Below are 14,017 nucleotides of genomic sequence, written 5' to 3'. Positions count from 1 at the left end.
AGAGGTTTAGGAAGAATCTTCCAGCAAGCCTTTTCTCAGATCCCAAGTATTTTATAGCACGATCCATACTCATGAAGGTGAACGAGAGCTTGTCTTCAAGGTTTATAACCTGGGAGGCAAGAGCCAGAAGGAACAGGTAAAGAGGGCTGTTGGTGGGGCCAGCGGTCTTCCTTTAACTGGGTGGGGTCGCTTCAGGGAACCGGCACCCAGTAGGGCCCCGAGTCCCGCGCGCAGCCGGAAGAGGGCGCTCGACGCGCAGTCACCCGGTGGGGGCGGTGCTGCGCTGGCTCCCGCGGCGCAGGCGCACTCGTCACCGCCGCTACTGCGGCGTCCGGGGCTGGCGTCCCCCAGTGGAGGCGGGTGAGCCGCGCCGCGCAGGCCGAGGGCGGGGTCGCGGGGGCAGCGGCGACCTGAGCCACCTGGGGCGGCGGGGGCGGGCTGGGGAAGTGGAAGCCGCCGGCGTCCTCGGACCAGAGGGAACCCTAGGGGCGACTCGCGCCGCTCCTTCCCTGCTGGGGCGCCCTCGTTCACCGGGATAGCCGGACCCGCTGAGTCGCAGGCCTTACCCCGGGCGGCCTCGGAGGAGCTGGGGAGGCCGGTGGCGCGAGGGAGGGCTGTGGGGGTCGGGGGGAGCCGGGGGTGTCCAGGCCTCTGCAAAGCCGGACCCTGGCCCATGGCTGAAATGCTGATCTCCCGGCCCAACCTCGGGGTCAGCCTGTTTGCTCGTTTTTAAGAGGAATCCCTACCACCCACTCCATCTGCAGGAGCACCCCATTACCTAGAGCAACCTTAGCGGTTTGATTGAGTATTTCTGCATTACAGAGCAAGTCACTCCGTGGCCGAAAATCCTTAGCTTTTAGGATTAATCTTTTTTGTTGTTACTGTTGTTTAAAAAAAAAAAAAAAAAAAAGCTTTTTTTTTGAGATACAATTATATCGCATATGCTTCGCCCATTTAAAGTGCATTCATTTATTGTATCTTAGAATGTGAGCAGAAACGTACATCTATCACCATAATCAATTTTAGGAATTTCCATTATCCCCCCCAAAATCACCCCCTTCAGCCATCCCACCCCCTATCTCTTCCTGTTCCTCCCAGCTCTGATTAACCACTACTACTCTTTCTGTCTATATAGATTTGCTTATTCTGATCATTTCATATCAATGGTATCATACATTATGTGGCCCCTTGTGGCTGGCCTCTTTCACCTAGCAGAATGCTCTCAGGTTTCACCCATGTTATGTAATCTGTCAGTCCTTGGTTTCTTTTATTGCAGAATAATATTCCATTATATGAAGGCACCACATTTATCTATACATTCATCAAGTGGTGGCCCCTAGGACTCTTGAATTCGTCACTGTCACCCACCAGACCTCCAGATAGGAGGACATGGTTAAAGAACTGCTTGCAGAGGTTTTAAAGAAAAGGGAGTGACAGTGTATTTTTTAGCAAGTGTCCTTGGGTGGCACTGTGGGGATTGGACTGGATGGAGAGAGTCTGATTAGGAGGTATTTGGAGAGTCAAAGCAAGAGAAAGGTACAAATTTGGAATCCAAACTAGTGCCAGTGGGAGTGAGGGGCAAGGGCTGCATTGGTTGAGAACTTGATTACACAGGAGAGGGAGTGGAGGAAGCAAGATTGCTATCCCATTTGTAGCTTGGGAAATGGAGCACTGGAGTGGACAGGGACAGGGAGCAAAGCCATTCCTATTTTTCAGCTTTCTCCATCAAGAAGAGTAATTGCATAATTACAAATGGCTTGTGCAGGCTTAAATTTAGTTTTTATCAGTACTCAACAGGGCATAATTTCTGGTTATTTTCTGCAGTGCCATTGTTTTTTTAATGTATGATATTTCCCACTTACTTTTAGGTGCCCTGTGTCCAGACACAGGTTAGGGAAAAGAACAGTGGGGGGCCTGGAGGCCTGTTTCTGAACATCTGTGTCAGGGATAACACTTGGCTCTCAGGAAATTTCCTTTGTGGCTTCCTCTCCCCTTTTCCTTTATCTTGTCATAGTCTCTTTTGGATTTTGTAGTTGTTTGTGTGTGTGCATACATGCTCATGCTTAGCATTTTCTTGTGGTCCCCTTTCTTTATCTGTGTAATTGACATCAGTCTGACTTTTTTTCATCTATATGCAGAGGTGGGGACAGGGGCACTCTAGGTGATGTCCTTGTGTTTCTTTAAAGTGTGGAACAAGGTTTTGTGGAGGAGGTTGAGAAGTCCAGTCAAGTGCTTTAATAAATGCATGAGCCTGGTCCTTCAGGAGTCCTGAAAGAGTTCTTTGTGGGGTCCTCTACCTTGATCTGGTTAGCATTTTTATGGATGGCTGACATAGACACAGCAGGTGGTATCAGGAAGCAAGTAAGGACATGAGCTTTGGAATCAAATAGACTTAGGTTCAATGCCTTACCTTACCATGAGCTAGCTAGTTTTGTGGCCTCTATCAAATTATTTAACCCTTCAGAGCCTCAGTTTCCTCATCTCAAAAATGAAGCTAATGGTATGTATACAATAATATTGTTGTGAGGATTAAATGAGATATCAGAAGGAAGGTCTCATACTTGCTGTGTACTATTCGCTCCCTGAATGGTAATAAGACCTGCCATTGGGTAGGACAGCCAGGTATGTCAGACTGTTCATTTCTATGGCCAGGGCTGAGTCCAGAGCTATACATACACTAGCTGCTCTGACTGGTGTTGCATAGATAAATGTCATTTATGACAGGTAGGGTTAATCTCTTTCTGATTTCTTGTACCTTATCTGTGGGTAATAGCTTGTGTGGTAGATTATGACTCTGGACTGAACTAATAAAATACAAGATGGGGAAACTGATTTCATAATAGTTCATGGGGGAAAGTTGCTTTAAAGTGAATGCCAGGGCCATGTGAAAGCCTGAGCAGAGAATGCACCTCAGATTAGGCTGCATTCCTGGAATTCCTAGATCAAAGGCGGTAACAGTGCCATCAGGGATGGAACTGGTCAGAACACAATCAACTACTGCTTTCCCACTGACAGTATGTTTGAGAATGATGCCAGTAATGGGGGACATATGTCTAGAGGAGGCAAGTGGGATGCAGAAGCTATGGGAGATGACATTCCTTTCCCAATGATTATGATGAGAAAGCAATGACAAGGGGGCTGTAGTAGCTGACTTTGGGTAGTGAGAAACTGGAATTTGGGGTAGGTGAGGGAAGATGTTAGTCCCAGAGGGCAGAGCTGAGACCAATGAGTAGAATTGTGTGGTGGCAGGCTTTAGCTCAGAACCAGAAGGATTTCCCAGCAGCCTGAGTGGAGGAAAATGGGGTGCCTGTGAGTTCCCTGCCACTAGGGAGCATGTTGAGGGAGGAAAACTGGATGGCTCTCTGCCAAGGGTGTTTCTTAAATAACTTTTTATTACAAACATTTTCAAAATACATAGAAGTTAAAATAATGGCACCCAAATGAAATCTTGACATTTTGCCACTTTTTTTTTTTTTTTTTATTGTACTGGGGATTGAACCCAGGGGCGCTTAACCAGTGACTCACATCCTCAGCCTTTGTTTTGTTTTGTTTTTAATTTTTAGTTGTAGATGGACATAACATCTTTATTTATTTATCTCTATGTAGTGCTAAGGATCAAACCCAGTGCCCCACATGTGCCAGGCAAGTGCTCTACCACTGAGGTATAGCCCAGCCCCTGTTTTGTATTTTTTTGAAATTTAGAGACAGGGTCTTGCAGGTTGCTTAGGGCCTTGCTAAATTGCTGAGGCTGATTTTGAACTTGTGAAACTCCTGCCTCAGCCTCCTGAGCCCCTGGGATGGTGGTGTGCACCCCTGTGCCTGCCTCCATATTTCCTTATCTTTCTCACTCTGTCTCTTCTCTCCTGGTGTTGGCTTTTGCTGAACGATTTGAAAATAAGTTGCAGATCTGATGACACATCACCTCTAAATAATTCCCACTTGCATCTCCTAAGAATAAGGGAATTCTACACATAACCATAACATCATTATTATTTCTAAGAAAATTAATGATTAATAATAATTCACATCATCCTCTAATGTCCAGTTATGGGACTATTTTCAGTGGGGAAGTTAAGCATGGTGATCACTGTGTGGAGGATGGCTGGTGGGGAGGGCAGGTGGATCTCCTTCCAGTAATCCAAGCCAGAGCCCAAACTGGAGCCTGGGCTAGAGTGCTGTGGGGTGATGAGGGCTTTTTGAGGTCATCCCACTGAACATGGTTCAAGGTGCTGGACGAGTGAGGGCTCCCAGGAGGAAGTGCCAGACCCAGAGCTGAGTAGTGAAGACTGAGAGCTGCAGGAAACAGAGGAGTATATTATAGGAGGACACCGGGGCAGGGGGGTGGGGGGGGTGTTCAGCAAACAGATATGGGACATTTTGGGGGGAGGGATAATATGGGTCAATTTGACTGGGCTGTGAGATACCCAGGTATTTGAACATTATTCTAGGTGTATCTGCAAAAGCATTTATGGATTTAAATTGGTAGATTTGATCAGGCAGTTTGCCCCCTTTAATATGAGTGGACCTCGTTCAGTCTATTGAAGTCCTGACTAGAATGAAAAGTCTGAATCTTCCCCAAATAAGAAAAATCCTTTTGCTTGGTGGCCTTTGTATGGAGACACTAGTCCTTTCTGGTTGTACGGCAACTTTTAGGCTTTGTGCTAGAACTATGATGTCAGTTCTGCAGATTTCAGACTTGCTAGTCTCTATAATTCCTTGTAGCAAATCACACACACACATGTACACACAAACACACACACACACACAAATGCATATACCCTTCAATTGGTTGTGTTTCTCTGGAGAGCTCTTAATACTTCTACTTCATGCCAGGTATTCTGTGACAGTGCTGATACCAAAATAGGAAAACAGAAAGTGCGCTGTCACGGAGTGTGCCATTTAAGGCTCAGTTTGCTTGGATTAGGCCTAAGTGTTGAGGTGCAGATGAGAGATGGGCAGGGCCCAGATCAAAAGGGACCCTGCAGGCCATGGAAAGAAGTCTGGATTTTATTCTGTATACCAGTGCTTTCCAAACTTCAGTTCCACTTTTATGATTTCTGACATATCCACATTTCAATCACATTTTTATTCAGTCACATTATTATTTGCTTGTTACATTTTAAAAAATCAATTGTATGCCCATTCCTTTAAAAACTATTATTAAGCCTAATATCTATGATATTGTGGCTTTTTCTCATCACATTTAGAAATAAATATAAAAATCTTTACAATGAAAAAATGTGATCCATATACTGCTTAAAAATAATTTCAGGTGTTTGTCTTATATTATGGAAAATGTTGCCATTAATGATGAGGAGTAGGAATGACTATTAAGGGTTAAAGTTCCTTGGGATAAGATACCCTGAGATTTATGTTTCAGAAAGAGTCACTCTGGCTGTTGGGTGGAGAATATATGAAAGAAATGGATTGGGAGGCTGGGAAACCAGCTTGAGGACTATCACAGTTGAGATTTAAGTCTGAACCAAAGCCGGGTGTGGGAGGCTGAGGCAGGAGGATTGCAAGTTCAGGGCCAACCTGGGCAACTTAATGAGATCATGTGTCAAAAAAGGAGGTCTGGGAGCGTAGCTCAGTCGCAGAGTGCTGGCTGAGTACGTGTGAGGCTCTGGTTCCATCCCCAGAAATACCAACACATATGCGCGTGCACATACACACACACACACACACACACATACATACATATATGGAGTCTAAACCAAGAGGAGGAGACAAATTTGAGGAAAAAATAGAGGTAAAATTTGATAGGACTTAGAAACCAGTGGATTGGAGATTGAGGGAGAAGGAGGAGGTGAGTTCACTCTGTGATGGTTTTAGTTTGGTTGCCAGGGCAATGAAGATGCCATCACAGACGCAAGGAGCCTGGGTGGGAAGCAAAGGTCAAGTCCAAAGGGCAGGGAAGAGAAGCAAGCATTTCCAGGGTCATAGGGTTTGACTCTTGTTTTAGCAATGATGCTGTGAAGTTCGTTGCCCCCTAATAACAAGCCTACACTTTAAATTAAATTAAAACATTTTTAATTTAGTTCTTCTAAGTGGACCCACACATGTATTCTCTACTAGTTATTACTGAGAATGACTAAGTATTATAATTGAGCTGAAAATAATCTACCGCCCATACTTGCTGGGTTGGTTACTAAGTATTGCTTGGATTTTAAGAAACGAAACAAAGTTGTGCTCTTTCCAAATGTTAATTTTGAGGACTACAGATGGTAACCATCTGTTACACGACTAGCATTTTACAATATTTGATTAGCACTTTATATAGTTTGGGGAAGCCTGCCAGGGGAATCTGCCCATCATGTTTGGGACTCTGTTTGTATGTCCTCTATGGTTGCCCTTGAAGTTCTTGGCCAACACTGTATGGGGTCCCCTCTGTTTTTTGGGCTTACCTGTGGCTAGTCAGACTGATGTTGATTCATAGTAGAAGGAACTTGAGGAACCTTATCCTTTTTAGACTCTTCCTTACAGCTAGAACCAACTGAGTACATCATGGAAACAGAATTTGGGAAGTCAGAATCTGTCATTTATTTAGGACTCTTTGGATTGCAAGTGACTAAACACAAGCACAAGCAGCTTTGGCAAAGGACTCATATCATTGAGAAGTCTAGGACTGGGGTGCCTTCAGGTGGATGGTTTTAGGGCTCACATGAATTCTTTGGACTTGATTTCTCTCAGGGTCTCAGCTCTGCCTTCTGTGGTGAGGCTGCAGTGTCAGGGTTCAGTAGGAGGCAAGATGGCTTCCCTGAGAGGATCAACACTAGTGGGGAAGAGCTGGAGTCCTTTCAGTCTCATTTTCAGAGATGGTGAGCTTTACTTTTGATTGGATCAGCTTCCAGCTGTGAACCAATCTGTGAACCAATCCCTGAGCTCACATGGATGCAAAGCTCTGATTGGTCTGGAGGGCTGAGACTTGTGAAAGGATGTATCCTGAGTTGCACACAAAGCTATTCCAGGGGATGGTGGGAAGACAACCACTGTCCATTTCAGAGACAGAGCAAGAGGGAACCAGGAAGAATTACAGATGTGTATTGTTGTCAGGAAGATAACATGCTGGAAGGGGAATGAAGAAGCTTCTGAACCCTGATGTTCTGAAGAGACCAAGGATTGAACTTAGGGTTGCTTAACCACTGAGCCACATACCCAGCCCTTTTTTTAAGGATCTTACTAAGTTGTTTAGGGCCTCACTAAATTGCTGAGGCTGTGAAGGAACTTCTTCTTCTTCTTTTTTTTTTTTTTAGTTTTTGGCGGACACAACATCTTTGTTTGCATGTGGTGCTGAGGATCGAACCCGGGCTGCACAGGCGAGCGCACTACCGCTTGAGCCACATCCCCAGCCCTGAAGGAACTTCTTAATAACTTTCTTTCCTTAGTGTAAGGAAAATTTGATAGATTTAGTATTTGCTTCTCTCTGGCTGGGGTGTGGATAAGAAGATTGTCTTGCTCTTTTTTATACTACTTTAAACTTGTATCATTCACTTAATCTGTCGTTTAGCTCCTTCAGCTGGAACACAGAGAGCCTGTCTCTCAGAGAGGGAAAATCTGTACAGAGGAGATAGTTGACTCGTGGAGTTCAGCTCAACCAGTGTGTGAAGACTGCTGTGGGCGAGGGGCTGCACTGGAACCTGGGCCAGGCTGTCACCTAGAGGGAGCCACTGGCCTGGCAACAGATGAATTCCCCAGTGGGAAGTACTGCATCAGCACTATGACCAGGGCCCTGTAGCCCCACAAACCATGGAGTGATTCCCCTATCCCCAGGAAGGAACAGTGCCATGAAGGACTTCCTGGAGGAAAGAGCTGGATCTGGAAGGCTGAGTGAGGAGATGAGAAAGGGAGCATAGAGCTCAGCAGACTGTGTCTACAAAGGTACTGAGAGGTGATGCTTTGGGATCTGGGAGATGTTCCTGTGGCTGAATGGAATGTACCCAGGATACTGGTTCCAGAGCTCCTTTGGTGGCAGTGTGGAGGAGACTGGAGTGACGTGGGAGGCAGGGGCACCAGGCAGAGTTCTATGGCAGAAGTTCAGGCCTGAGCCAATCGGTCAGTGAGCACAGGGAGGGACATGGCTGTGGGCTGGGAGTCTCTTAATGAATGTTTAACTACTCTTTACATTCTAGAATCTACCATTTAAAAACATTTATATGCTTATAGTTTCCTTAAAAAAAAAGGACAAAGTTCAAGCTAGGGTTGTGGGTTCTTTGGAGAGGACATGTATAATACAAACATTAAAAATATAGGTCTTATAGCAGAAAGGATTTTGAATATTTTCACCATAAAGAAATGGTAAGTGAGGAGGGAGACATGTTTAACCCAATTTAAACATTACAAAATGTATACACATTTTGAAATATCACTGGTACTCTATACATTTGTAAAATTTTTATGTTAGATATATTAAAAAACAAGTTTAAATTAAAAAGAAAGAAAAGAATATGGGCTCTGCAGACCCAAAAGAGCACGGAGTATCGTTCCACTTATACAGACTATAGAAAATGCAAACAAACCTGCAGTGATAGAAAGCAGATCAGTATTTGCTTGGGGATGCGAAAGTGGGGACGACAGGGATGACAAAGAGGCATGAGGCAACTGGGGATAATGGGTATGTTCACTTTTGATTGTGGTGATGATATCTCTCGAATGCATTGAGGTCAAACTTATGGAATGGTACCCTTTAAATGTGTGCGCTTGATTGTTCGTCAACAACACTTCAGTAAAGCTGTTTTTTTTTTTTAAAACATGGGCTCTGGAGCTAGATTGCCAGTGTTGAAATCTCAGTTTTTACCTTTATCAGCTGTGATCTTGGGCAAGTTACCAGACTTCTGTGCTTAGTTTTTTAATGTATGCATGAATTGCATGTAAGTGAATATAACAGGTAAGTGCTCAGCACTCAACACACAGTGAAGTAATGTCATATGCCCAGGCTCTGACTTCACCTGGTCACTCCGTGTGCAGCTGCTTCTTCATACAGAGCCTTCTAGAATCATTAAAGCCTTCAAGCTTTAATGTGCATATGAATCTGCTGGGATCTTGTTAGCATGCAGATTGGTCTAAGGAATCTGGTTGGCCTCAGACTCTGTATTTCTGACAAGTTTCTGAGTAATGCCATTGCTGCTGGTCTAGGGCTGTGCTTTGAGTAGCTTCTCCACTCTCTTCCCTGGTGTCTTCACTAGGACATGCCCGGCTAGCATCAGAGCTGGTTGCTCCGATTGCCACTCAGAGTCTTCTTGCTTATCTTCCCTCCTCTGCTCAGTGCCACCTACTTACCCGCCACCTGAAGTTGGACTCCAGAAAAAAGACACCAATGATGAGACTGTGTATCTCCCTCCACGCTTGCTTATGATTCTTGCAGGACTGTTCGTGGGCTGAGACTTCAGCAGGGTTGAGACCCAGCCCAGGGTGTGGGCTCCATGGGAGTGGGCCAAGAAGGGGACCTGGCTTCTGTGCTGCCTTAGGCCTGCTTCTCAAAGGGCTGGGTCCAAGAGGCCAGAACCATGTAGAGATCTGACTTGATACCTAAGAAGGAACGCTTTTTGTTTTCCAGAACAGAGGGTCTTGCGGATGGCCCCGCTACCTGGGGCAGAGCTGATCCAGAAGCCACGACAGCTCTACCGATACTTGCTGCGTTGTTGCCGGCAGCTGCCAACCAAGGGCATCCAAGAGCATTACAAACATGCTGTCAGGCAGGTGGGAGCCATGATACCCTGGGTCAGGGGGGGTCCTTTAATGTGGGGGTCTGGCAGGGAATCAGGCCAGGGGAAGGATAGTCTTTCAGGTGAGGGTTGGAGTTGGGTAAGAGAAACTGGAAACAATGCTGAGCAACACAGCCCCTCTCTGGTGTCTGTCCAGGAGGCCAAGGCTGCTCATAGCATATCACCTCTGCTCCAGCATATGAATAGGGCAGTTCAGTGGGTAATTGAAATAGATTGTAGGCCACGTCATTTTGCCAATGGCACACAACCTGAATTTAATCACAGGAAAATATCAGGTAAACCCAAACCACCATCTACCAGACAACCTACTGGCCTGTACTCATCAAAAATGTCAACTTAGCTGGCCATGGTGGCACACATCTGTCATCCCAGTGGCTCTGGAGGTTGAGGCAGGAGGATTGCAAGTTCAAAGTTAATCTCAGCAAAAGCAAGGCACTAAATGACCCAGTGAGACCCTGTCTCTAGGTAAAATACAAAATAGGGCTGGGGATGTGGCTCAGTAGTTGAGTGTCCCTGAATTCAATCCCTGGCAAACTCCCACCCCCCCCAAAAAATGTCAATTTCATGAAACACAAAAAAAGCAGAGCTGCCCTGGATTAAAGGAGACTAAAGAGATGTGAGAACTAAATGTAATGCGTAATCCCAGATTGGATTCTGGACCAGAAAAAAATGTCTGTAAGGGACATTATTGGAGCAGTGCATGAAATTGGAATGTGGGTTGTACATTAGATAATAGTGTAAATGTTAAATTTTCTGCATTTGATTACTATGATTATATAAGAGAACGCCCTTGTTAAGAAATGCACGTTGAAGTGCTTAGGGTTTGTGAGCACAATGTCTGTAAGATACTTTTAAATACTTCCAGGGAAACCTTATAATACACATACAAAGAGAGAACAATAAAGCAAATATAGCAAAATGTTAACAACTAGTGATTGTGGAAGGAAATTCTTCGTACTTTTTTTTGCAACCTTTCTGTAATAAATCATTTCCAAATAAAAAATTTAAAAATTAGAATTCATACAAGTATAATATGAAAAGTTAAAAAAAATAGAAGTAGCAACAGAAGGCTGTGGGAACACAGAGAAGGGAGTGGTTAGCCATCTGGGGGAGTCAGGAGGGCTTCCCAGAGGAGGGAGTTGAGGTGGTTCCTCAAGAGAGAAGGGGGATGTGTGGGGTTGGGAGTGACAGGGAAGGGAAGTACCAGTTCTTTCTAAAGGGCCCTGAGAATCACCCCAGTGAACCCAAATCTCAGACTGGTCTGAAGCCCACATCAGCCTGTGCTCTGTCTTGGGCCTGGCTGGATTCCTCAAAGCCACCTCCTCCACTGCCTTCTGTCCCTGCTTGGCTGTTCCAGAGAGAAGCCCTCTTCCTGATGTGCGGGAGGAGAAGGTCTCACTCTGAGGAAAGCAGCTTCAGTGAGGAGCAAATTCAACAGAGAGATTGAAGTTTCCCTTTAGCCCTGATAGCCTCCCTGATAACCCCTGGCCCAGGGGGTCAGTCCTTTAAGCATCTGCCCTGATGCCAGGATTGTCCTCTTTGCAATCAAATAGACTAGGATTCAAATGCTGTTGCTTAGCAGCACGTTTGGATTTCTGAGCCCCTGTTTCCTCAGCTCTAAGTGGAATAATCATAACCATAGAGGATTAAGAGATGCTGGGTGTATCCTGCCAGCAGTGTTATCTGGCCAAGGACTGGTGCTCTGAAGCTGCTGGCTCTGTGAATTTTGTCTAGTCATCTTTTTTTATTTTTTATGCTGAAATTTCCAGAGTTTCCGAGTTCATTCAGATGAAGACAACCCTGAGAGAATCCAGCAGATTATTAAAAGAGCCATTGAAGATGCTGACTGGATCATGAACAAAGTAAGTGCTTGGTTCCCACCTCAGCCTGAGAATGGGGCAGTGATAACTGTGGCCACTAGGAGGCGCCCCCGCCTCATAGCTGAGAGGGCCAGTGCTCAGGCCATCCCCACCAGCTACTCCTCTTCTGGTTGCATTTATTTTCTGCAAGGTTGGGTGAGGGGTTCACCCTTAATCCTTAAAGGCAGATTTCTGCCAAAAGTGCTGAACGAGCTGGAATGGAGACTTAGGCGAAGGGAGAGAACAGCCTTGGAAGCAGTGGTGCCAGAGCTGGCAGCAGCGCTGTGGTGGCTCCAAGAGGACAGCTGTTTGGGGGCTCCAGGGTACTCAAACTGTGGCAGGATTATTGAGGAATCATTCAGGGGTCTGTTGGGTGGAGGAAGGGAGTGAGACAGGAATGTAGTTGGTGTTAAAACAACCTAGAGAAGGAGTTTGCCCCTAGCTCCCTATCCTTCCAACTCAGAATCTCCAAATATGGGGTTTAGGGTCCATTTTTGTAAACAGTGATTGGCAGAGGATCATCCTATGATTTCTGAGAGTCTTCCTCTCAGAGAAATTCTCAGATCCTGAGAATTTTCTTCCTCAAACAAGATTCAAAGTATGGGTGACCACATGTTCATTTCTAATGTTATCAGTTTCTTTATTATGAGCCTCCCCTTGCCCCCAGCCAAGACCAACAGCTTCTTTTTCTGTTAAATGAAAGAGAGGGTCCAGGCATGAACTAGAGATTGGACTGTCCAGTGTCTCCTGCCTAGGTGTCACCACTGCTGAGGAGCCCCTGCTGGAGGCGGGGAGACCTAGGTGACTAGGGTTTGAGATTTCCCGAGTTCTCTCTCCACTGGCTTCCCTCACCCACTTCTGATCTCTCTATCTTACAGTATAAAAAACAAAACTGAGACTCCAGAGCCCAAAGTGAAGCTGTCCTAGAGAAATTTCAAATCCAGAGGTCTCTCTTCTCCTGGAGCCAGTCAGCAGCAGCAGTTTTGGAATATTCTTTGGACCTGTTGGCTGAGAGAACAAGAAATCAGGAGGAAAAAGCTAACATCCGCTCAGACAGCTCTTCTCTCCACGGTCATGTTTCCAGCATCCTTTATGTTTGCTCTTCCAGCCAGTCACGATGTGAAATTTGGGGAGAATTTGGTGTTTTTTTGTTTCTTTTGTGTGTTTTTCATTTTTGTTTTTTTATTATTTTACTTTGCTCTGAAAGTGATTCATTTATTCTGGAGGTCTCTCTACCATTCCCTGAGTCCCACATCAGATCTCCCCACAGTTGGCCGCTTGCACAGAGGAAAGCGAGTGGGCTTGAGAAGCCGACAGATCTGGATCTGAAGCCCAGCTCAGCAGCTTTTCTGGTGACTCACCTTTAAGATTGGTTTCCTCCTTGAGGAGGATTAAATAAGATGGAGTTGAAGTGCCTAACGTAGGATATGGTACCTGCCAATAAATGTCCCTCTGAGGAAGCTGTTCTGCGCTGCCCCTTTCCTTCCCATAGTGCTCTGCACATCTCTGTTGTAGCACCCACTGCGTCACGTCTTAGTGATTTGTTCGTGAGCTTGTCCTGTCCCAGCTTGGAGCCTCAGAGCCCCCATGGGTGACTCATGCTCAGCAGTCTACCAAGATACTGCTCTTCATGTCCCCTGTCCCTCCATGCCCAGGGACAAAGAGGCCCTGGTCCTTGCCTTCAAGGAATTTAGTTTCTTCAAAGTGGCAAAGTGTACACTACCTGAGACCAGCAAGAACACCAAAGCAGTTGTGGCAGACGCCAGGCCGGCAGGCCGCTTGAACCTGCAGTCTGTCTTCACTGGCCCTTCCTTGCCTTGCCACATCACGGAGGGAAGGGAGGGCAGGGGAGAAGGGGAGTAGGTCCAGGGGGAAGTGGCCAGGGTGTGTGAAGCTATCAGAAAATGTAGAGAAACCACAAAAGGATTTGAATTTTCCCCAGGCACTCAGCCAGGGGGATGAGCTAGCATGTGTTCATGTTCTTGCAATTATGTAACTTAAAGTGACATCTATATGTACACAACTGACTGACAAATAATGAAGTAAATGTATCAATTTGTGAAAACTCTTGTCTCTTCTCAATTGATATTCCCAAAGCATCAAAGCATGGGTCATGATGCTGCTGTGTGCTGTCTTACTAGGTGCTGAGGACTTAGACGGGTGTCAGACATGGCTGCCCAGGAGGGAATGTTCTTCAGAGGAGATAACCAGGAACTGGTGCTGCTGCTGGACAACAGTTTCTGATGTTAGATTTGCTGCAGCAGCTGAGGACAGGCTGAGGGCCTTCAGACCAAGCCCAAAGTGGCACCAAACCCCCATCCCCACACATGTTGTTCAACGCCTCAGAAGCTGGGGGACCCATTGTGATACGCTGTAGAAAATATCATGATCACAGTAGCCGGTGGTCATATTATAAGCCCTTCACCAATAGGAGAG

At 45.8% G+C, this 14,017-nt stretch overlaps 1 protein-coding gene across 3 annotated transcripts; it reads left to right on the top strand.

Moving 5' to 3' along the window:
* The first annotated feature begins 268 nt into the window (after window positions 1-268).
* Lyrm9 (LYR motif containing 9) lies at window positions 269-13,646 on the top strand. 3 transcript variants are annotated; one of them, XM_005327805.5, is made up of 4 exons: window positions 269-360; window positions 9,554-9,696; window positions 11,492-11,584; window positions 12,460-13,646. In XM_005327805.5, exons 2-4 carry the CDS (start codon window positions 9,571-9,573, stop codon window positions 12,475-12,477), a joined length of 237 nt encoding a protein of 78 aa, XP_005327862.1. In that variant the 5' UTR covers window positions 269-360; window positions 9,554-9,570; the 3' UTR covers window positions 12,478-13,646. The 3 variants fall into 3 exon arrangements, with proteins under 3 accessions (XP_005327862.1, XP_040125097.1, XP_077898654.1); XM_040269163.2 differs by having other exon boundaries at window positions 301-360; window positions 9,559-9,696; XM_078042528.1 differs by lacking the exon at window positions 269-360 and adding an exon at window positions 7,412-7,878.
* The last annotated feature ends 371 nt before the right edge of the window (window positions 13,647-14,017 follow it).

This window comes from Ictidomys tridecemlineatus, chromosome 3, assembly GCF_052094955.1.
Source record: "Ictidomys tridecemlineatus isolate mIctTri1 chromosome 3, mIctTri1.hap1, whole genome shotgun sequence".
Lineage (NCBI taxonomy): Eukaryota > Metazoa > Chordata > Mammalia > Rodentia > Sciuridae > Ictidomys > Ictidomys tridecemlineatus.
This window is presented reverse-complemented; position numbering and strand designations above follow the sequence as displayed.